The sequence below is a fragment of the Monodon monoceros genome, unplaced genomic scaffold (assembly GCF_005190385.1).
Source record: "Monodon monoceros isolate NGI ecotype Baffin Bay Population unplaced genomic scaffold, NGI_Narwhal_1 Super_Scaffold_7, whole genome shotgun sequence".
Lineage (NCBI taxonomy): Eukaryota > Metazoa > Chordata > Mammalia > Artiodactyla > Monodontidae > Monodon > Monodon monoceros.
Window position 1 is genome coordinate 47,934,258 of NW_021703784.1, and position 24,021 is coordinate 47,958,278.

Below are 24,021 nucleotides of genomic sequence, written 5' to 3' on the forward strand. Positions count from 1 at the left end.
CATGCAGCTCATGCAGCTCAATATCAAAAAAACAAACAACCCAATCCAAAAATGGGCAGAAGACCTAAATAGACATTTCTCCAAAGAAGATATACAGATTGCCAACAAACACATGAAAGGATGCTCAACATCACTAATCATTAGAGAAATGCAACTCAAAACTACAATGAGGTATCACCTCACCCCAGTGAGAATGGCCATCATCAAAAAATCTACAAACAATAAATGCTGGAGAGGGTGTGGAGAAAAGGGAACCCTCTTGCACTGTTGGTGGGAATGTAAATTGATATAGCCACTATGGAGAACAGTATGGAGGTTCCTTATAAAACTAAAAATAGAACTACCATATGACCCAGCAATCCCACTACCGGGCATATACCCTGAGAAAACCATAATTCAAAATGTGTCATGTACCACAATGTTCATTGCAGCACTATTTACAATAGCCAGGACATGGAAGCAACCTAAGTGCCCGTCGACAGATGAATGGCTAAAGAAGATGTGGCACATATATACAATGGAATATTACTCAGCCATAAAAAGAAATGAAATTGAGTTATTTGTAGTGAGGTGGATGGACCTAGAGACTGTCATACAGAGTGAAGTCAGAAAGAGAAAAACAAATAGCGTATGCTAACACATATATATGTAACCTAAAAAAAAAAAAATGGTTCTGAAGAATCTAGGGGCAGGACAGGAATAAAGACACAGACATAGAGAACAGCCTTGAGGACACGGGGAGGGGTAAGGGTAAGCTGGGATGAAGTGAGAGAGTGGCATGGACATATATACACTACCAAATGTAAAACAGATAGCTAGTGGGAATCAGCCACATAGCACAGGGAGATCAGCTCGCTGCTTTGTGTCCACCTACAGGGGTGGGATAGGGAGGGTGGGAGGGAGACGCAAAAGGGAGGGGATATGGGGATATACGTATATGTATAGCTGATTCAATTTGTTATAATGCAGAAACTAACACACCATTGTAAAGCAATTATACTCCAATAAAGATGTTAAAAAAAAAGAAGTGTTCATTATATTACATTAATCTCTCTATATTTCTGCTTAAAATATTTCATGTAAAGAAGAGAATCTGGATGAATGTGTGGACAATGATACATAACATATTTTAATATAACATGTTTTATAACTCCTTTCTTTTCCTCCTCCATTTATTCTACTTACTAAATGCTAAAACACTTCAGGTTTATTACTTACTTTCTTGATCTTTTGGATCATTTCCTTCATACTCAGCCCCCTGGATAAACTGTAAAATGTTCTGCTTAAAGAACCTCTGGGCTAGGTCCAATACATTTTCTCCATTATCATTGAAGGCTTTCAAAGCTTGGGAGGCACTGCTCATTCTACTGAGTAGGAATTTAAAACAGTGAAGGTGGCCTTCCATGGCTGCTAAGTGAACTATAGGTGAGAGAAAAAAATAATAATAATTTAATTTTAAATTGACAATAAAATATCTTGAAAAAAGAAACAACACATTAACTCTAATCCTCCTAGGGAGACAACTATCCCTATCCTATATAACAGAGATGTACTCTGGATGCAAGGATAACAGACCATTTTTCCAGCTTACATGTCCTTACTCAGTCAGCCTTCTAGTCAAGCCACAGCAGTAGATTAAATGGTTGAATAGCTACACTTACTGTGAATGTAGAGAGGCCAAGTGAGGGTCACCAAAGAGCAGGTCTCAGAAAATTTTCTTGGAAAGTGAAATCCCAACTGCGCAGCTTATAATTATATGAAAAAAATGCCTTCTATGTAATATAGGTGCTAGATAGATAAATTTATCTTAATATTTTGGAAAAAAGTGGAAGAAATAAACCAAAATAGTCACTATGCAAATAGGGGTGATGTTATTTTTATCACTATGTATTTTGTCACTTTTTCATAAACATTATTTTTATTATAAACAAGAAGACTAGATCAAAACTGCAGACTAAGCACACACACTATCTCACCATTTCTTCTCTTAAATTCTTGAAAATAATAGAAAAATATTTTTTAAAGCCATAAAGGACAAGAAAAACAGACAAGAACACCACAAACAGACAAGAAATGTTAAGGAATCCCTGAAAGAAAATATCAATATAATGAATCAGATTGAGGGACAGCCATAACCCAAAAGCTGCAAAAAACAGGAATGGTTCTGGGGTATTACAAGCTTAGAGGCAATGATTACAAAGAACAAGAGAGCCTTTACACCTCTTGAGAAGTGACTATTTGGGAAAGACTCCAATTTGTATACAAATCTTGGCTCTGGAGAAGTAGGGCAGTGCCCAAGTCACCAGTAAAACTCAGGAGAATCAATTAAGTAACAATGTCCACAAGTAGTTGGCACGTGCCAGTGTACACTTTCTCAGCTGAACCTTCCACTAAAAAACTCCCTCTGAAAGTTCGGACTCCTCTAACTGCTTACTCATCATATACATGAAATGTGTCATAGGCATTTCAAACTTAACAAGTCAAAAACTGAACTCCTTACCCTTTTTGCATACATATTCCTTACACAGCTTTCCCCATCTCAGTTAATGGAAATGCTCTCCTTTCCATGAAGGTCAAGCCAAAAACCCTGGAGCCATCCTTGACTCCCATTTCTGTCACTCCCCACATCTAATCAATCAGCAAATCTTACTGGCTCTATCTGTAAAAGATACACAGACCCCAATTACTTCTCATTATCTAGTCCAACCAAACAGTAACCTCAACTATTGCATCAAGCTCCAACCACTCACGCCCACACCCTCACTACAACCTAGTATTATAAACACAATAGCCAAAATGATGGTTTTAAACATAGATCATGTCACTCCCACGCTCAAAATGCTTCAATGGCTCTTGTTACCTCTCTGACCTCATCATCTATTACGCCCTCACTTCTGTTCCAACCACACTGATTTGCTGTTACTCAAATACGCAAGGCACAACCCTGCCTCAGGAGTTTTACACATTGCTGTTACATCTTCCTAAAATGTTCTTCCCCCAGGATATCAAGACTTGCTCCCTCAACTCCAAGTCTTCACCCAAATGTCACCTCTTCAGTGAAGGCTTCCCTGACTACCCTATTTCAAACTTCATCCCCTGTAACACTCTACTCCCCTTTGCTATTTGATCCAAACACATATCCCTATTTAATACAATATATATTCTGTTCATTCATTTTTATTATTGTCTGTCTCCCCCCTCACCATACACAAAGGCAGAGACTCTTGTCTGTTTTATTTGCAGTGATATCCCCAGCACCTAGGGACTGACACACAGATGCTTAATAAATTTTGAATTAATAGTTTTTAACAGAGAAGTCTGAATATAAGCAGTCTAGTCCTGAGGCCACATTCTTAACCTCTACCGTATACTATTAAAAAATATACTACACATGGTTATAAAATAATTATACATGTTTAAGGAAATAAAAGTTGATTTTTTTTTCAATGAGCGGGCAACAAGAGACTAACAAAGTAATCAGGCAAATTCAATAAAGAACTTAATAAAAATGAAATTCCCCCCTACCTTGTATTGAAGAAAAGTCAATTCCAGGTGGAAATGTGAAAATAAAATAATAAAATTCCTAGAAGATAATATAAAAGAGTGTCTTCATGAAATGAAGACTTTCTGAATCCTGTTAAAAAAAGTCTTTCCTTTTTTTTCACAGGATTCAGAAAGTACTAACCATAAAGGAAGAGTTTATTAAACTGGACTATAGTAAAATGAAAACTTCTATTCATCAAAAGATATCTTAAAAGAATGAAAAGGCAAGACAATAGAATGGAAAGGATACTTAAAAGGAAAAGATATTTGCAACGCATGTAAGTGACAAAGAGCTTGTGGTCAGAATATATAAAGAACCCCTACAACTCAATTAGAAAAAAAGAGGAACAACTCAAAAAAAAAAAAAAAAAATGCAGGGCTTCCCTGGTGGCGCAGTGGTTGAGAGTCCGCCTGCCAACACAAGGGACATGGGTTTGTGCCCCGGTCCGGGAAGATCTCACATGCCGCGGAGTGGCTGGGGCCATGAGCCATGGCCGCTGAGCCTGCACGTCCGGAGCCTGTGCTCCACAGCAGGAGAGGCCACAACAGTGACAGGCCCGCGTATAGTTAAAAAAAAAAAAGTGCAGAAGCTTCAAACTGGTATTTCACAGAAGAAAATAACTAAACAGCCATTAATCATATGAAATGATGTTCTACATCTCTAGTCATCTGGGAAAATTCAAATTAAAACCACAATGAGATATTACTATACACTCAAAAGAATGACTAAAACTAAAAAAACTGATAGTGTCAAGTGCTGATGAGAAAGTGGAGTAACTGAAAGACTTAAACACTGCCTGTGGGTGTATAAATTGATAAAAACCACTTTGGAAAGTCAAAAGAAGCCACACACAAAAGGACACCAGTGTATTATTTTATTCCATGGAGTTCAGAAAAAAAACAATACTAATTTTTATGTTGGAAGTCAAGGTAGTGATTAACTTTGGAAGTTGGCAGTAACTAGAAAGAGCACACGAAGGAGACTACCCTGTTTCTTGATTTAGCTGATGGTCACAGAGAAGTGTTCACTTGTGAAAATTTAGTGAGCTGTGCATTTGAATTGGGCGTTTTTCTGTATGCATGTTATATGTCAAAAATAAAATTTTTTTTAAAAAGACTGAGAGTAAAAGAGTTACTTCCAGATACACAAAAATCGAGAGAGTTCATACCAACAAACCTTCACTAAATGAACACTAAAGGATGTCCTTCAGAAAGAAGCAAAATGATCCAAGATAGCAGTGTCAAGGGATGGAAGATGAGGGCAGGGAGGAAAGTCAGAGCCAAATTATGAAGGCCCAGCATGCCAAGCTAAGTAATCAGAGATCCACTGGGATCTAGGGAGTTTTTAATAATCAAAGTGATTATTTTGCCTGGACTTCCCCTTCATTTGTTTGCTACCTAAGATTCCTTTAAGACATAGTTCAAGTATTGTTTCAGTAACCAATCTCACTGTGGTCTAACTCTCTTCTGAACTTCTACAGCACCTCTTAGAAGAAGACAGGGTACTTAAGAGTATAGGTCTCAGCTGGCTAGTTGACCGCAGGCTAGACAACTGCAATTAGCAAATTAACTCAAATACACTAGTGTTCACTATCTGTACTATTACTTTTTTAAGTAATCTGTGGGGAAGAGACATATGAAGTTAAAAAACAATAACACTAGAGAGTAGATGAGGGAAACAGCTGGTGGGAAGAGTAAATCCAAGTTTAATTTTGGATATTTCTCTTTTGCTAATATGGTTCCAGAAAAAAAAATCAGTCACATGATGGGTACATAACATAGACATAATATAAGATAAAAAATGTTCATGTCAACATATTTACTACTTTAGTTTTGTTAGGACATATTAGAATGATGACAGTTCAAATTTCTTAAACATGATCAAACATTGTTAAAGTTTACATTAATAGAAAAACAAAATATTTGCTTTTGCGAATACCTGGAAGGTTTCCATTGTAGTCCACATCTTCTATGCTACATCCCCATTTAATGAGAAGTTGCAGACAGCCAAGCCGCCCATGAAAAGCTGCATAATGCACAGGTTTCCACTCTCTCTTATCAGTCACGCTGGGATCCTAGAGGTAACATTCACAAGGACTCAGTTCTTTTACGTTTTGTAGGGGAAACACTAAGTCTAGCAGCTTAATTCTGCAAATGAGAATTGGAGGCTGTTCTTAAAACTATAAGGCAAACACTAAATATCATAGAAATATTTACTGCAACCACTGATTTGAACATATGAGCTAATAATATACAAATGAAATTATAAAGTCTTTTAAAAAAGAACATATCTAGCCACATAAAAATCGTTTCTTTTTAAAAAGGAACTTAACTAGTCATTTTACTGGTCACAAGTTCCTGACCAATAAAATGAAAGAGATGGATTCAAATGATCAAATATTATCCTTGGGAGCATAACCAAAGAGTTAATGAAAAAATATTTAACTCTTATAAGAAGTTACTTTTTACAGCCACTGGGTAATATTAAAAATAAATATCACAATAAATGAAATTTCTGGAGATATAAATCACTCTCTAAATTAGTGTATGAAATAAGAGTTACCAAAGAAACAGGTAAACACACAGCAAGTCAGAAGATTTACAATCCCTGGTTAAGATGTGTCTGGAAGCTTCAGAATCTTCCCTGTTAAACTCTGAACTGACATGAAGAATTCATAGCCTCTGAAATATTTTGTACCACTAAGCTGTTTTTTTTGTTGTTGTTGATGATTTATCTAAATTATTGCTCCCATGTTTAAAGATAGAAAAGCTAAAGAGAGAGATCAAATTACTTCCTCAAAGTCACATAAGGGATTTACAAAGTCAGGAAGAGATAACCAGACTACCAAATGTTAGTCCATATGATATGGACTGTATGGACTATAGTCCATATCATTATACATTCTCACTTATTAACAGGCATCCCTCACCACTCCACTTCGGAGCATTATTTGTAAAGTGAAAGAATGTCCGTGTGTTGTCGCAAGGTGTAAAGGAGTGCATCCACGATCATCTTGAGCTGCCAGATTGGCTCCATTAATTATAAGAGTCTGAAAGTAGAGACATAAGAATGAGTTTATATGAAGATAGATGTTAAATCATAAATGCAGATGCAGATTATTTAAAGGCAAGGAATTTGTTAACCTATAGCTAAGCTATTATGTAAGTTCTTACATGTGTGCTACACACAAAGTGTGAGAAATTCTTAGCTAGTCCTAAGAAAATGCTTGAGATCCTTTTTAACATTGCCTAGGAGACATGTATACCCAATTTCACATTCTGATTTGAGTATGTACATACAATTTATAAAACAAACTTTTCATGAGCACAGATTAACAACCACTAAGTTAAATAATTTAATGCTAAGCTAATAAAATTGAAATTTAAACTTCCTCTGTTTCAAAAGCAGAATCTTTTATTAACTGGGTTTTGAATACAATAAAAGGATTTCATTACTAAAGTAACCAGTTCTAAGCTCCAAATCAAAATTCTAACGGCATCTGAGGAGATTCCATCTGAATTTACAATTGGCCCAATTTCTGTATATGGGTTACATCATATACACAACACACCCCTTTATATAATATACAGAGTAATTGGTTTAAAAAATTATTAGCAAATATTTTTCAGTTTTACCTCCCTCCGACTTTTTTTCTTTTAACCAGGCTATATTTACCAGCATCTCAGCAAAAGTTTACTTAGTCATAATTCCTACCAAGAGTTTTAGGAAGAACAGTATCCATGATTTTGCCTGACTCCCATTAACAAACTAGTCAATAATCATCACAAACCATATACTGAGTGCTTACTATGTCACTACAAAGAATATGAAGATATATCAACTTAGGGAATTAGGACACATGTAGAGACAAAGACAATCAACTATACAAAGCAGTCCTTGGTAAGTAACAACTACAAAGTATAGTACCCCAAAGCACCACAAAAGCTCTAAGAATGAAGAGATCACTTTGGGGAACAGAAGGACAATCAAGGGAGAGGGAGTGGGTTAAACTAATGCTTAGAGGAAGGAAAGCAACAAGTAAAGCTTCATTTGACCCTGATATCCCCTTAAGTTACTATTGTATTTGCTCCTTCCTTTCACTGCCTACTTTCCAAATACCTCAATGCCTCGACTTCAAATCCACCTGCAAATTGGGTGCTGTCCCTATCACTGCATAGAAATATAGCCAACCTCTCCCTATAGACAGTTCTCTAGTTCAGTGGCATTTCCTTAAGTGCTGTTCCCCTTAGTTTTATTCTGTAAGTGATACTCTGCCTGACTTCAACTTCTTCCTTCACTTGCACAGCGCTAATGGGTCCTGACTCTCTATCTCTTTCTCCTCTGAATTCCTTACTCATTTCGCTGCTTCCTCCCATCCCTACTAGTAACATTTTTCAACATTCAATCCTCAGTACTCTGTACTCTTCTCTAAGCTTTATTACTCCTGAAATCTTTGTCACCAGTGTCCTTTTCAACTGCCCTGTCCTTCAGCACCCGAATGACCTATAGGCACCTTAAACTCAACATGGGCCAAAGTTGAACTCAACATCCTTCCTCCCGAACCTCCCCTGCCTTTCAGATGTCCCTATCTATAGTGCCATAATTATCTGTCGTTCTGACTCAAAACCTTACAGTCTCACTACACTTTGCCAATGCCTGCTATGCAAGATGTTTTAAATAATTTTCTTTGTTTCCCACTGCCACCAACTAATCTCACCCTCTATGGTTAGTGATAATATCAAAAGTCTCTGATTATCTTGCTTCCAAACACTCTCTTCATCCTACATAATCCTGGATACATCTTGCTAGAATAATTTCCTGAAATATTGTTTTCATTACTACATTCCCGTTAATGTCTATGTGCATGTGTATGTATGTATGTGTGTGTATATACATATATATACACACATATACATGTGTATAGTATACATATAAAATTCTCTTTCCTATACAAATGAATCTTTATTCTATTCCTAAGACATTTTACAAGTCTGGCTTTATCTAAACTTAGTTCAGAACAAATCATCTACACTCAGTCAAAGTCATATAATGGTATATTCCTTGAACACACCTCATTTTTCCAATTCAAAGATTTCACATAGAATTATAGCATAGAGGTTAATGGGACAAAGTCTAGGTTCAAACCCTGGCTTTGTCACTAACTTAAGCAACGAACTTAACTCTCTGAATCTGTTTCCTAATCTACAGGAAGGGAAACTCATAAGATTATTGTATTAAATGAAGTAATGCATGGGAGACGGTGATTGACACATAAAAAGTGTTCAATAAATTAAAATCATTATTTTTATTTGCTCCTGACACCGTCCCTACCTACAATGCTTCTTCACTACTTATCTTTTTAAAATCAACCCATTCTTTTAGGATTAGCTGAAGTTTCATTTCCTCCATTTATGATTCCCTTATCTTCTCTTAAGTTCTACAGTTCTTCTCATCTATACTTTTCATGAGAACCATACTCAGAGACTGTGATTTGTACTGTTTTGTAACTCACTGAGTAAAGCTACTGTCATTCCCAATAGAATCTCAGGCTTCTTATAGGCAGGGACTGTTTGCTTATATGATTTTGTATTCCTCGAAGCTCCAGTCCATTTCACAACATTGATTAAGTCTATTTACTCTAATAAACTAGATCCTGCCACATATTAATGTATAACTCTGGCCAGGAAATACATTAAATGAGGAATTTTAGGCATGGCAAGCTATAAAGAAGATAATCTGGGCATGACTATGACATCCCTTAAAACAACCCAAACAGATAGCCAACTGCTATACCAACTGCTTTAGAGATAATGTAATTTCCGATCTTATACAATCTGTCTGAGTGACAGTTGGTACCAAAATATGAGTCCTGGAATCCAGTAAGTTTTTGTTTAGAACATAGAACTACTAAGTCTATGGGATCAAATTATTAGAATAAAGGCAATAGCCCAACAGAACTATGCTAAAGTAATTAAACTTATTGAATTTTTAAAAAAAGTAACCAAAGTTATTATCACCTGCATGCAAGCATCCTGTCCCCTGATGGCAGCTATGTGAGCTGCTGTCCAACCTCTCATGGTTGCTCGTGAGAGATCAGCTCCACGCCAGAGGAGCCAATGAAGACACTACGTTAAGAAAATACCCATGTTAGCAGATATTTTTAACATTTTTATATCTTTAAAGTTAGTCTATCATCATGAAATACTACAGCCTGAGAAGCATCATAAGTGAATGAGGGGGCCAGGTATAAGAAAAACAAAAGCACAAGCACAATCATATGGTAACCCACATTTGGCCTTACTGTTGGGTAAACAATATGGAGTGGTAGGAGCTATGGCAAACTGGAGACCACATTCCCTGTCCATAAGGTGAAATACTACTCAATTCCAGCCAGTTTTTGCAGTGAGTGAAATGCTGGTCCATATCTTACGTTTGACCAATACTCTGCAAGCCAAACAAAACACATCTGTGGTCAAATTCACTCAACGGCTGCCAATTTACAATCTCTGCCATAGATCTTTAAATGGGTCCAGAAATTTGTGTATCAGAGAAGACACTGTAATTCTGATGATACTTTCTAAGAAAATAAGTGGCATATTAAACAAAGTGAGGGAGTAAAACACATCTTCATTTAAGATTTTTTAAAATTAACTTAAGTCTCAATATAATTCAGTACTAGAGGTCTGTGCCACATATAGTGTTACTCTCTTTATATATTCAAGTTTGTAGATTCTACCTTAAAGAAGTTTCTTTCTTTATAAAAGAATTGATTGTATCATTGGGATACACTGTCACATCAATCATTGCGATATCATTTTTTGAAAAGGCTAATCATTTAGGTATCATTTGCCTGTCATGGAGATTAATGGCCAATAAAATATGGGGAGGGGTGGAGTTGAACCTCACTAATAATCACATTAAGTCATTCATTTGCTCAACAAATATTTATGGAGAACCAACTATATGCTAACACTGTACAGGTACTGGAGAATAAAACCACTGTAAACATGCATGTACAAGTTATTTATCTCTCTGGGGTAAATATGCAGAAGTGAGATTTCTGGGACACAGGTAAGTATATGTTGTTTAACTTTATAAGAAACTGCCAAACTGTTTTCCAAAGTGACTGCACCATTTTACATTTCTACCAGCAGTGTATGAGAGTTCTAGTCGCTCCATGTCCTCGTCAATACTTGGTATTATCATTTCTCTGGGTTATGCTTTTGTTTTTGTTTTGCCATACTAACCGGTGTGTAGTGACACCTAATTGTGGTTTTAATTTGCATTTCCCTAATGGCTAATGATGTTGAACACTTTTTTCATGTGCTCATTATCATCCACATGTCCTCTTTGAGAAAGTGTCTAATGAAGTCATTTGCCCGTTTTTAATTGGGTTGTTTTCTTACTACTGAATTGTGAGAGTCTCATATATTCTGGCTACAAGTTCTTAGTCATATTTATGATTTGCAAAGATTCTCTCCAATGTTTTCTTCTAGAAGTTTTAGAAGGTTAAGTTTTACATTTGTTTATCATCTGCTTTCAGTACATTTTTACATATGGTACCAAGTATGAGTTGAGGCTCATTTTCTTACGTATGACTGTCCAACTGTGCCAGCACCATTTAATAAAAATACTATCTGTTCTCCATTAGATTGCCTTTGCATCTTTGTCAAAAATCAACTGACCAATCAGCAGGTCTTCAGAAATGACTAAGTGAGGAGCTTGGTAAATCCTCCCCAAGAAGCAATGACAAAGCTAAACAAAGTTGTCAAAAACAACCATTTAGGGAATTCCTTGGCAGTCCAGTGGTTAGGACGCCACGCTCCCACTGCAGGGGGCAAGGGTTCGATCCCTGGTCTGGGAAGATCCCACATGCCGTGGAGCAACTAAGCCCCTGTGCCACAACTACTGAAGCCCCCATGCCTAGAGCCCATGCTCCGCAACAAGAGAAGCCACTGCAATGAGAAGCCCATGCAGCGCAACGAAGAATAGCCCCCACTCGCCACAACCAGAGAAAGCCCGTGCGCAGCAACAAAGACCCAACGCAGCCTAGAATAAATAAATAAATATTAAATAAAAAGGATATATATATGTATAACTGAGTCACTTTGCTGTACAGCAGAAATTAACACAACACTGTAGATCAACTATACTTCAATAAAATTTTTTTAAAAAAGAATTCTAATATCAAAGTTATTGTGAGGAATAGACAATATACTTTGTCAATACATACCAAAACTCAAGGCACCTAATAAATACTAAGCACTGCAAAAAATAAAATGTCCAGTTTTCAAAATGTCCAAACTAAAAAATTATGAGACATACAAAGAAAACAAGAATGTATAACACATACACAGGAATAAAAAGGAATCGATAGAAACCATCTCTGAGGTACTTCCCTGGCGGTCCAGTGGTTAAGACTCCGCACTTCCAATGCAGTGGGCACAGGTCCCATCCCTGGTCAGGGAACTAAGATCCCACATGCCATGAGGTGTGGACAGAAAAGAAAAAAGAAAAAATAAAGAAACCATCTCTGAGAGGGCCCAGATGCTCAGCTCAGAAAGACTTCAAAGCAGCTATTACATATAGCTTTAGAGAACTAAAAGAAATTATTTTTTAAAGAATTTATGTTGGGACTTTCCTGTTAGCACAGTGGTTAAAACACCCCCTGCCAATGCAGGGGGCACCGGTTGGAGCCCTGGTCCAGGAAGATCCCACATGCCGTGGAGCAACTAAGCCTGTGCACCACAACTACTGAGCCCACGTGCCACAACTACTGAAGCCCGCACACCTAGAGCCTGGGCTCCGCAACAAGAGAAGCCACCACAATGAAAAGCCTGCACACTGCAACAAAGAGTAGCTCCCGCTCGCTGCAACTAGAGAAAGCCCGCATGCAGCAATGAAGACCCAACGCAGCCAAATAAATTAATTTTTTTAAATTTATGTTTAATGAATTAAACAAAAATATGATGACAATGATTCATCAAATAGAAAATAGACAGAATTTAATAAAAAAAAAGAAAATTCTGAAGGTGCAAAGTATATCTGAAATAAAAGTTTACTACAGGGGCTCAAAAGCTGATTTCATCTGACAGGAGAAAAAAAATGAAGTCTAACAAAGCACAGTTTTCACCAGCTGTTAATTTAGTGATCATTTTATACTACCAACATAGTACCATGAGTCTTAAGAAATTTCAGAAAGGATAACAAAATGTAAAGGTATTAATGCAGTACTCAAGTAGAGAATTAGGACATGATCCTCAAATGGGAAAGTAGAAAGTCGCCAAAACCTTTTGATTTAGATTTATTTTTGTTAAAGTTTAACAAACATTTCTTGAACAGCTGCTATGCACTATGCTATACAGTAAAAATATAAATTTAATTCAACAAATTCATCAATACAACAAACATTTATTGGGAACCCGCAATGTGACTCCAATATGCCAGACACTATGCTAGATGCTGTGGAAAAAAAGATAAATAAAATCCAAATGGTACCTTCAAAGAGCTCAAAATCTATTGTTTTTGTTTTTGTTTTTTTGCGGTATGCGGGCCTCTCACTGTTGTGGCCTCTCCCGTTGCGGAGCACAGGCTCCGGATGCGCAGGCTCAGCGGCCATGGCTCACGGGCCCAGCCACTCCGCGGCATGTGGGATCCTCCCGGACTGGGGCATGAACCTGTGTCCCCTGCATCGGCAGGCGGACTCTCAACCACTGCGCCACCAGGGAGGCCCCAAAGAGCTCAAAATCTAACAGGGAGGGACTGCCCTGGTGGTCCAGTGGTTAAGACTCCGTGCTCCCAATTCAGGGGGCCTGGGTTCGATCCCTGGTCAGGGAACTATATCCCGCATGCTGCACCTAAGACCCGGCACAGACAAATAAATAAAAAATAAATAAATAAATATTTTTTAAAAAAAGAATATTAAAAAATATCTAACAGAGAATGCAATTCAATGTGATAAATACAATTTTTAAAATGTGTATAAAATTGAGGGAAAAGTTACTAGTTGGAGGATACTGAGGGGGGGAAACACAGAAGGCCCTGCCAAGTGGCTGCTACCTGACCTGGATTTCAACAAGCTAACCACTGGGAAGAGGTGAGACCAGCCAGATGAAACGGCATGTACACAGTCTATGATAATATGAAATAGTGGACTAGTTTGGGAAATGACAGTAGTCACCAGTACTGCAACATGAAACAAGTCTGATGGGAGATGAGGTTGGAGAGGTAAGTCTACCGTATTAAATAGCTTAAACTTCATCCTACAGGGTATAGAGAGTCACTACAGGGACTTAAGGAAGGTTTTAAGTAATAGCAGATTTTTGTTTTAGAGCAATAATTTTGTATGTCCGTTATGAACTAGAAGTAGACAAGAGAGGAAAGAAGGAAATCAAGTAGCTCTAAGGCAGTGGCTATGAAGGTGTAGAGGACAAATCTGAGAGACAAAGACGGAACAGAATCAACTGACTTAGGGATCAGTTTTCACTACATCAATGTGCATCATGAAGCACTTGACCTAGACAAATGCTGATACTGTGTTTTGCTTCTGTAAAATCCTGAGACAACTCAATATGATGCAAAGGACATTAGCCTGGAAAACTAAGAAAGGGAGGGAAAAGAATAACAGTTTAGTTTTAGACCAACTAAATTTAAGATGCTAGTCAGATATGCATGAGCTGTTGATAAGCGCCGGATGCAGAAACCAGAATTCAAATTCTGGAGAGAAAGCGAATCAATGAATTATTATGTAGAAGTGATTAAGCCAAGGAAGTCTAAAAATGGCCTGGAGAGAGAGTGTAAAGTTGAAGAGAGACACCCATTGGCAAGAGCACAAAGAAAACCACTAATTTTAGAGAAGGCAGGGTAGGTTAATCAGAGAAGCTGAAAAGATCCCAGGAAAGAGATGAAATAAATGGTATAGCAACAAGTCCTATCTTATTTCAAATATGGCAGAGTAAAATCAGTATTTCCTCCTCTCTTCAAAATCATTTAAAAAATTTTAAAAAAGAGCAAGAAAACCCCATCTTTGATGAAGCTAGGAGATATCTGAAACCACAAAACAGATGGGAAAGCTGCCAAAGTACAGATCAAACAAGAATGTGGGAGCAAACACCAGAGAAAATCCCCACGCAGGGCTGCAAGCACAGAAAAACCCGTCAAGGCACATTTCTCCCAGGTGAGAGGAAGCCACTAAAAGGCCAAAGCAAAAACCCCTACAGTTCAAGTGGGGCACACAAACTGGTGGAGAGAGATTCTTTGGACCAGATTTAGTTCCAAAAAGCAGAAAAGCCCAAAGAAATCACACAGAGAAGCCATATTCATGGAAAGCAGACTCTGTGTGGCAGGGAAAAAAGAGAGTTGCATAGTGAATAGACCTACTGCAGCCTACAGACTGGAGAAATGTAATAGCTAAAATAAGCTCCCCACACACAACCATGAATTGTGAGAAAAATTCCAGTTGGCTTTGCACACAGCCCAAGAATAAGAAGTTGTGCATACAAATGAACTTATCTATGAAACACAAACAGACTCACAGACATAGAGAACAGACTTGTGGTTGCCAAGGGGGAGGGGGGGTGGGAGAGGGTGGATTGGGAGTTTGGGATTAGCAGATACAAACTATTATATACAGAATGGATAAACAACAAGGTCCTACTGTACAGCACAGGGAACTATATTCAATATCCTGTGATACACTATAATGGAAAAGAATATGAAAAATAATATATATACATACATATAACTGAATCACTTTGCCATACAGCGGAAATTAAGACAACACTGTAAATCAACTATACTTCAATAAAATAAATTAATAAAAAAAAGAAGTTGTGCATAAAAATATTCACTAAACACTGCTTGTACTAGTGAAAAACTGAAACCAATGAAATATCCATCAATCAAAAAAATCGATAAATTCTGATATTCATCTAAGAATAGACTATTAAAACATGGCTGAAAGGAATGAACTAGAGTATATATATGTAACCATGTCATTAAAATTCAAAAACACATTGTTGAACAAAAAAAGCAAGCTGCAGAATGATACAAATAATATGATGGCGTTTATATAAAACATGTCCTTTAAAACAGCGATATAATCATATGTAATAACAGCATAAAACATATATGGTAATAATAAACACCAAATTCAGGGTAATAGTTATCTCTGGAGTTGGAAGGAGAGAAATGACACCTGGGAGGGGTGCTCAGGGACTTTAAATGTATCTGTGATACTCCACTTCTTTTCCAAAAATCTGAAGCAACTACAGCAAAAATATTAGGATTTGATACAGCCAGGTATGCACTACGTTATCCTCTGCAAGCTACCCTGTATGCTTGCCTTAGGAACCCAGCCGCCACCCTGTGAGGAAGCACAGACTAACCCACATGTGGGGACCTCACAAAAAGACCCCCGTGGAGAGGGATCAAGGGGCGCAGCCTACAACCAGCATCCACTACCAGATGTCTGCGTGAACAAGCCTTCAGAAGATTCCAGCCCTGGCTTTTAAATCTTCTAGGTGGAGCCCCAAACATCATGGAGTAGAGACAAGCTGTCCCTGAAATCCAAATTCCTGGTTCACTCCTGAGCATAAATAAATGGTTATTTTATACCACCAAGTTTTAGGATAACTTATTACTAAGGTAACCAGACTGCCCAAATGTTAGACTGAACTGAAAAGAAAAATATTTGTATATAAATGTATAACTGAATCACTCTGCTGTACAGCAGAAATTAACACAACATTGTAAATCAACTATACTTCAATAAAATAAATTTTTTTAAAAAAAGAAAAGAAAAATATTTTCAGTGCCTAGCATAAGGCCTCAGTCCTGTTTGCTAAATTTACAAAACTGTCAACAGCGCTAAACTTACCTCAGTTTAATAACTTATATAGTTTCTTACCTCCAAACTGCCAGAATGTGCTGCCCAGTGTAAAGGGGTAAATTTATGGAGAACGTCAACTTCATTAATGCTGGCACCACGTTCTACTATTTTTGAAAGCTGTTTTACATCTCCAGCGCGTACTGCATCATGTATGCTACCAAAATGCACTTTCTTCCTGGCACCTACTGAAAACCAAAATTGCTTAAAATATATTACAAAACTAAAAAAAGACTAAAGCAACGACTGAACTGAAAGTACAAAATCACTTTGGCTTTCCAAATAATTTACTACAAAGATGTTTGTGATTAACATCTTAATCTGACTTCAATTTCAGCTCTAATATGTAAAGAGCACGGACGTTGTCACCCCCATCCATACAGGAAAAAAGCAGAACAAACAAAGTCAACAACTTTTCTTGCACTCATCAAAGAATTGAAGTCTCGGGACAAACGGCCACCCTGAATTTGGAGAGACAGGCAAATACAGAGAAACACAGTCAAGTTCAGCTTACCTGGAGCAGAAGTCACTAGAACCATAAGCTTCTAAAAGCACTTAAATAGTAATTTTGAGAAATTGCTGGGGACTGGGTATGTAGTAGCCTAACAGTGAGAAACTCCTCGGGGCCATAGTCTTAGGCGGTCCCCTCATTTTCATAGATTTTACCTTCAAAACGCCACCAGGTTATCACTGTGAAAAACCAAGAAAAATCACTTCATGTCTTTGGTAAAGGGGGGAGAGGTAACCATTCTGAAATCTGCCCAGCTATTCTCTGTAACAAAGGCCTACTCTCCAGTGAAAAAGACTTTACCAGAACCTTATCTCACACAGGCAGATATATTTTACTAATATTTTTCATATCTTTCTCGTATGTCCTACACTAAGAAAGGAATGGCAGGTCACAATTTTTACTTCATACATTCTAGCGTCTTATATTTTATAATATAATGTTCCAAACATCAAGACTGGATTGTCAGCCTTACTGTACCGTGAAATATTTTAATGTGCATTGTGAACCAGAAGTAATAAAAGTATCTAAGCACGGACAGTTGTTGGAGAAGGAAGAAGTAAATAGTTCAATCAAAGCATTTCCTAAACCAAACAAACAGGCACAATTCCTGAACTCAAATTGTTTTGAAAAGAACTCACCAACACCTCTGGCAGATAATCTATGCAGCCTTGTATTACTATTTATCTATGTATATGTCCTCTCTCCACAATTAGCATGTTAATTTCTTGACAGCTGAAATCATTTCTTATACCAACCCTTAGCAAAATGCTATGCATTTTACTCAAAAGTCCTTGGAGCATGTACCATATGCCAGGCGCTATGATAACACAATGAATAGACATGGATTTAAGACATTTTCTTTCCACTGACACTTTAAAATCTATTGGGATAAATTCGATGAAATCGAAAACCTGACAGTAACATCCTAAGAGATTACAGGTAAAATAAAGGAGGAGGAGGAAACACTCGAGCAAGTCTTTCAAGAACAATTAAGATCTATGCATACGGGAAAGAGAGTAAGGAAGCACCCCGAGAAAACCAAACCACTTGGTAAATGTTTAATGATGTTAATCCCCTAGGTCAGACCTTCATTACTCTCCTTTATGTTATGTTTGTTTTTTTATATTTTGGCCATGCCGTAAGGCATGTGGGGTCTTAGCTCCTCGACCAGGGATCGAACCCGTGCCCCATGCAGTGGAAGCACGGAGTCTTAACCACTGGACCTCCAGGGCCTTCCATTATTCTCCTTTAAACTAGTACTGCAAATGACGTTCTACCCACTCTAATACATTTTATACAGGGACGCTCTAATCCATCGTATACAAGGACACTATTCTGATCACTTCATTCCTCCACTCTGAACTGCTTCTGGTTATCCACTGCTAGTCTAGAGAACCAAATCCAAGCCCTCAGTATGACAGTCTATGCCCTCCCATAATTTGGCTCCATCTAATTTGACAGCCTTTTTTCTCACCACATTCCGTTCCAATTTATTCATTCATCCACCCATCTATCCACTCAACATTAATCTGGTATCTACCATAAGGATAAAAAGATAAAGAAGACATGATCTCTATCCTCAAGGGACTCACAGAGATATACAAACACAATTACAAAACAATGTAGTAAGAGCAATGACAGAAATATTCATAAGAAGTTATGAAAGCACAGAAGACTTCTAACTTAGCTAGGGTAGGAGGGAAGGAGAGCAGAAAAAGATTCCTAGAGAAGGTAACACCTAAGATGAATCTTCAAGGATTAGCAGGAATTTGCCAGGTGAAATGGATGTGGGGAAAGGCATCCTGGACAGGTCAAGAAACTATAAAAATACCCACCCTATTGTTGAAGCATAAAGTGGAAGGAAAAGAGGATAGAATTAGACAAGAGGCAGGCTGTGCTGGAACTTGCTGAACTTGAGCAGAGTGGGGAGTCATTGAGGAATTTTAAGCAGAAGAATAAGAATGATCAGATTTGTAATGCTTTGTATATGGCTGGCTGCAGTAAGGCGAATTCACTGAGCAAAGGGCAAGAGTATAAACTCAAGGAGACCATGTAGGAAGATATCTACAGTAGTCTACACCAGTGAGGTTGAGACCCTCAACCAAGTGAATGGCAGTAGGAACAGAAAAGGAGACAGATTCAACATGTATTAAGGAAGCAGGATGAATTGAACTTGGATGGATATAGTGGGTGAAATAAGGGAAAAGTAACGGGACAACTCCAAGGTGTCTGGCTTAGTTACATAAGTGGTGTACTGCCACTGAGACAGCGAACACTAAAGGACAGAGAGGGCATATGAATACAAAATTATATTCTGAATGTGTTGATCTTGAGGTGCCCATGGAAGAGTTCCAGAAAGGAGTTGTACATATGAGTCTGCAGCTCCAGTGAGAGGCCTGGAGTTGAGTTCTCAGTGTTGGCTGTGTCTCAGTATTAGGCAGCTTTTTCTGATCCCCAACCTCACCCTATACTGGAGCCAACGGCTCTCTACTCTTCTTTATAGCATTCATCACACCAGTAATTACTTGCTGAGTATTCATCTTCCCCACTAGAAGGAAGGAATGTGCCTGTCTTCTTTGCTTACATATCCTTAAGACAAAGCACATAATAGGCACTCAATAAATATTTACTGGATGACTGAATAACAGATTCCGGGGTCGTCACTAGGGTTGAAGCCATAGTACATGACAAGGAAAAAAGCACTAATGATGGCACTATCCAAGGGAAAAAGCAACGTTTTAAAAAGAGGATAGAAGAAAATTCAGGGTAGATAAGTAGATAGATAGGTAGGTAGGTAGGTAGGTAGGTAGATAGATAGATAGATAGATAGATAGATAGATAGATAGAGTCAGCAGAGTGGAAGGAAGAAAATGAGATAAGTCTAACATTATCTCCAGAGTCAAATGCTGCAGAGACGGTAGAACTTAAAAGGGTCCATACATTTTAACAAGAGTTGATGTCAGCTGGGAACGAAGTCTCAGGAATGCGCGCAGATAGAAAAATAAAAAAGGAAGTAAAGCTGAAATGAGGAAGGGTGGGGGCCAGGTGAGCAGCTCTGTGACCTACTGAAAACAGGTCAATTAAGAGAAATGAGGAGTGACAGGGGAGAAAGGGAACTGCCAGAAGGGGCGAAGCTCCTGTGAGCTGAAGTGAGAAAAGGAGTGTGGCAGAGATGAGGGCCAGTGAAGTAATCTGACTCACACGGGGTCGCAGTCTCCGTGCAGAAGGTGGAGGGGCCTGAACCGGACACCCCGGGCATGGTGCGACCCCTCGGACTCCGGGGAGGAGTCGAGTCCAGGGCCCTGCTGCTGCGGCGGTCTTCGGTCGCTGTCACCCACGAGCCAGTGCAGCAGCGGCTGTCTTCCTCGTCGTCGCTAGGCCCGGGGACGCCGTCCTCCGTCGTTCTCTCCCAGGAGCCCCGGCAGCGGGAACCTTCGTCTTCGCTTTCTCTCTCCCAGAAGCGGCGGCGGCTGGCGTCTTCGCTGACGCTCACGACGGAGGAGTCGCTGGCCACGTAGCCGCGGTCTTCACTCACCCCCTCCTCCCAGGAACTGCTGAGGCTGCGGCCGCCATCCACACTTCCGCCCTCCCAAGAGCCACTGAGGCGGCGGCTGTGGTCGTCACTGCCTCTCTCCCCGGAGTCGCTGTTTCGGGGACCCCGGAGCTCCCTGACTCCCTCCCAAGTCCCACTGAGATGGAGGCCGCGGTCTTCTCTGACCGTTCCCCCGGAGTCACTAGTGGGGTGGCTTCCGACTTCACTTAAACTCACGTCGCTGCTGCGGTCTCCCCTTACTCTCTCCCAAGAGTTGCTGGGACGGTGGCCACGGTCTCCCCTGACCCTCTCCTGAGAGACACTGCGACAGGGGCCCAGGTCTTCACTGACCCTTCTTGAGTCATTGCGGGAGAAGCGGACGTCTTCACTTGCTCTTCCCGTCGGTACCCTGCAGCGGTGGTCGCTGCCTTCACGGATTCCTTCCCTGTCTTCGCTACGACTAAAGCTCTGGCCTTCGCTAAGTCTTTCCCTGGATTGGTCGCCGCGATTGCCGTGCCGGCCGTTTATCCTCCACACGCGATGGCCGGTGAGGCGGCCGCCGTCTTCGGTTGCTACTCCCCGCGATTCACTGTGGCGGCGGCCGCCATCGGCGAGTACACTCTCCTCTAAGTCGCTTTCCAGCGTCCCGACTCCAGCCGTTGCAGCGATGGTGGAGCCGTCGCCTTGGAAATGAGTAAACTTCCGGCGTGCTGCGGTCATTTCCGCTCCCTCGCGGTCGTGCGTCACTTCCGGCTTCCCTGCAGGTTTTTTTTGTTTGTTTGTTTTTTGTTTTTTGTTTTTTAACCCCAAAGCTTTTCCTCTAGAGATGGTGGAATGGACCGGCTTTCGATGAAGTTCCGCTCGGTCTCACATTCAGCCTGTCTAGGCCCCGCCTCTATAACGGCCTGGCATAGATCGCGCCCGCCGTGTCTCGGCGACGCACGTGGAGACTCCAGGACTGCAGTCGACGTAGGTGACCTGCGTGTGTGCCTCGGGCCGGGCAGGGCCTTTTATCCTCGGCAAACCGAGTGTCATTTTTCAGTGCTGGTTGGAGCATTGGATAAAATATATTCTTACCCTATCACTTCATAAGTATGGACAAAAGACCTAACGGAGAAGTTAGCAGCTGCAGCGCTATCATTGTTGCGTGTTACTACTGCCAGGCTCTTTGATAATCGCTTGGTACTAATTCTCACACTAATTTTGTAAGGTAGGTGTTATCCCCATTTTACAGGTGAGGAGATTCAAGGTATCAGTAATTTGCTAAGATCCAACAGCAGGTAAGTTTTGAAGCCAGTATAAAAACAGGTCATCAGTCAAAAGACTGCACCAGGTCTCCTGACTCCAAGGTTCCTTTCACTGTAAAATGTTTACTTTCAACATTTTGGCCCAGATCTTTTTCTGCAAGCCTACTGCATAACGTGTATTCTTCCATTCATATTTATAGCAAATATATGGGTCAGGTCTTGTGCTAGCAGCTGAAAACACAGAAATTAGAATTCTCTGCCCTCCAAGGGCATCACCCACCTTGATTCTCCTTTTACCCTGTTTTTTCCTATCCTTTTGCCACAGGTTTTGTTTAGTGAACACAGCTGGCAAATTACCCCGACCCTACCTTTCCTCTCTTGAAATACAGTAAATGCCTTTCTTTAACTTCCATGGCCTCTTGTAACATTAATAACTTCCATTTGTTGAGTTCTTATGATGAATCTGGCACTGTACTAAGCGCTTTATATTAGTTTTTCTGTTTAATCCTTCACCTAACCTAACAGGATAGTATTACTGTTCCTTTCTACAGTTAGAGAAGTACAGCACCAAAGTTAATTGCCTGAGGGTACACAGCTAGTAAGTATTAAGTCCTCGCATTAGGTTTCAACCTAGATCTTTGATTTTGCTGTGCATACTCCTCGAAATCTCTGAATTCCCACAGCCTTTATTAGACCACTTGTCATACTGTATTACAATTACCTGTTTAACAGTTGGTTCTCACCCCTACCCCCCAGGGACTCTGACCTTCTGGAAGGTGGAAACTGTATCATTATTCATCATGGCATTCCTAACATTTAGAATACTTAGTTGAAGGGAAGGAATTACTAACTGTTGTGTGGGTAAGTGGGTTGATGGTTGGTTGATTGTCTGGTGGATGAACTGATAGATTGAAAGTAAAATTTTTCAGGGACTTTGCTGGTGGTCCAATGGTTAAGACTCTGCACTTCCACTGCAGGGGGCATGGGTTTGATCCCTGGTCGGGGAACTGAGATGCTGCATGCTGCTTGGCGTGGCCAAAAGAAAAGTAAAATTGTTCAGTTGGAAAGGAATTTGGGATTAGTCAGCCCAATGCCCTCATTTTTGGAAATGGGGCAACTGAGGCCTATTGTCTTACCAGACATCTATTGAGTTATTAATATGGGCCAGTTTTTATGCTAAATGATTTGCAAATAGTCTTAATCTGTATTATTATTTCTATTTTTACAGGTGAAGAAATCAAGATTTGGCCAAGATCCCATAACTAGGTGGTGGGGAGTTGGAACCCACTATGACTGAACTCCAAATTAATACAGTGTTTGTAGCCACTTATATAATAATGGTAAAGGCATTACTTTTTTGCTCTGTTGTATGGATAAACACACTGAGGCTGATGGAATAAGGCAGCACACTCTTAAAGGATACACACTTGGTGGAAAGGATCAGAAAAGGAAACAGAAACATAGAGAAGCAGAAAAAGTAAAATCTCCCAAAATAAACTTGAAAGGAATTAAAAATAAAAGCAGAAGTTAAAGAAATAGAAAATAAAATTGATCATAATAGTAGCTGATGTTCAAAAAGAACAATAAACAGACAGCAAATCTGAGGAAGAAGAGAGAAAACAGTATCAGAAGCAAAGGGAACACATTACAGATATTAGGGACTTTGAAAACAAGTGAATTATTTAGTGTAACCTTATAATCTTGAAAATTGACTTGGACATTTTTTTTTTTTTTTTTTGCGGTACGCGGGCCTCTCACTGTCGTGGCCTCTCCCGTTGCGGAGCACAGGCTCCGGACGCGCAGGCTCAGCGGCCATGGCTCACAGGCCCAGCCGCTCTGTGGCATGTGGGATCCTCCCGGACCAGGACACGAACCCGCGTCCCCTGCATTGGCAGGCAGACTCTCAACCACTGCGCCACCAGGGAAGCCCAGACTTGGAGAATTTTTTAGGAAAATATAAATTTTTAAAAAATTGGCTGAAGAGTTAGAAAACGTTAATAAACATAACTATAAAAGAATGCCTGGGCTTCCCTGGTGGTGCAGTGGTTAAGAATCTGCCTGCCGGGCTTCCCTGGTGGCGCAGTGGTTGAGAGTCCACCTGCCAATGCAGGGGACACGGGTTTGAGCCCTGGGCCACGAAGATCCCACATGCCGTGGAGCAACTAAGCCCGTGCATCACAACTACTGATCCTGTGCTCTAGAGCCCGTGAGCCACAACTACTGATATAGCCCGTGCTCCGCAATGAGAGAAGCCACAATGAGAAGCTCGTGCACCACAACGAAGAGTAGCCACCACTCTCC

At 39.8% G+C, this 24,021-nt stretch overlaps 1 protein-coding gene across 1 annotated transcript in view; it reads right to left on the reverse strand.

Annotated features, from left to right (window-relative positions):
• ANKRD42 (ankyrin repeat domain 42) overlaps window positions 1–21,193 on the reverse strand; it is a 55,054-nt gene extending 33,861 nt beyond the window's left edge. Inside the window, exons 1-6 of the mRNA XM_029209353.1 lie at window positions 20,143–21,193; window positions 16,452–16,615; window positions 9,562–9,669; window positions 6,474–6,593; window positions 5,483–5,618; window positions 1,219–1,419 (exon numbers count right to left, since the gene is read on the reverse strand). Of these exons, the coding sequence (XP_029065186.1) occupies window positions 1,219–1,419; window positions 5,483–5,618; window positions 6,474–6,593; window positions 9,562–9,669; window positions 16,452–16,615; window positions 20,143–21,193 (1,780 nt within the window). The remainder of the gene's footprint in view (window positions 1–1,218; window positions 1,420–5,482; window positions 5,619–6,473; window positions 6,594–9,561; window positions 9,670–16,451; window positions 16,616–20,142) is intronic.
• Between the last annotated feature and the right edge of the window lie 2,828 nt (window positions 21,194–24,021).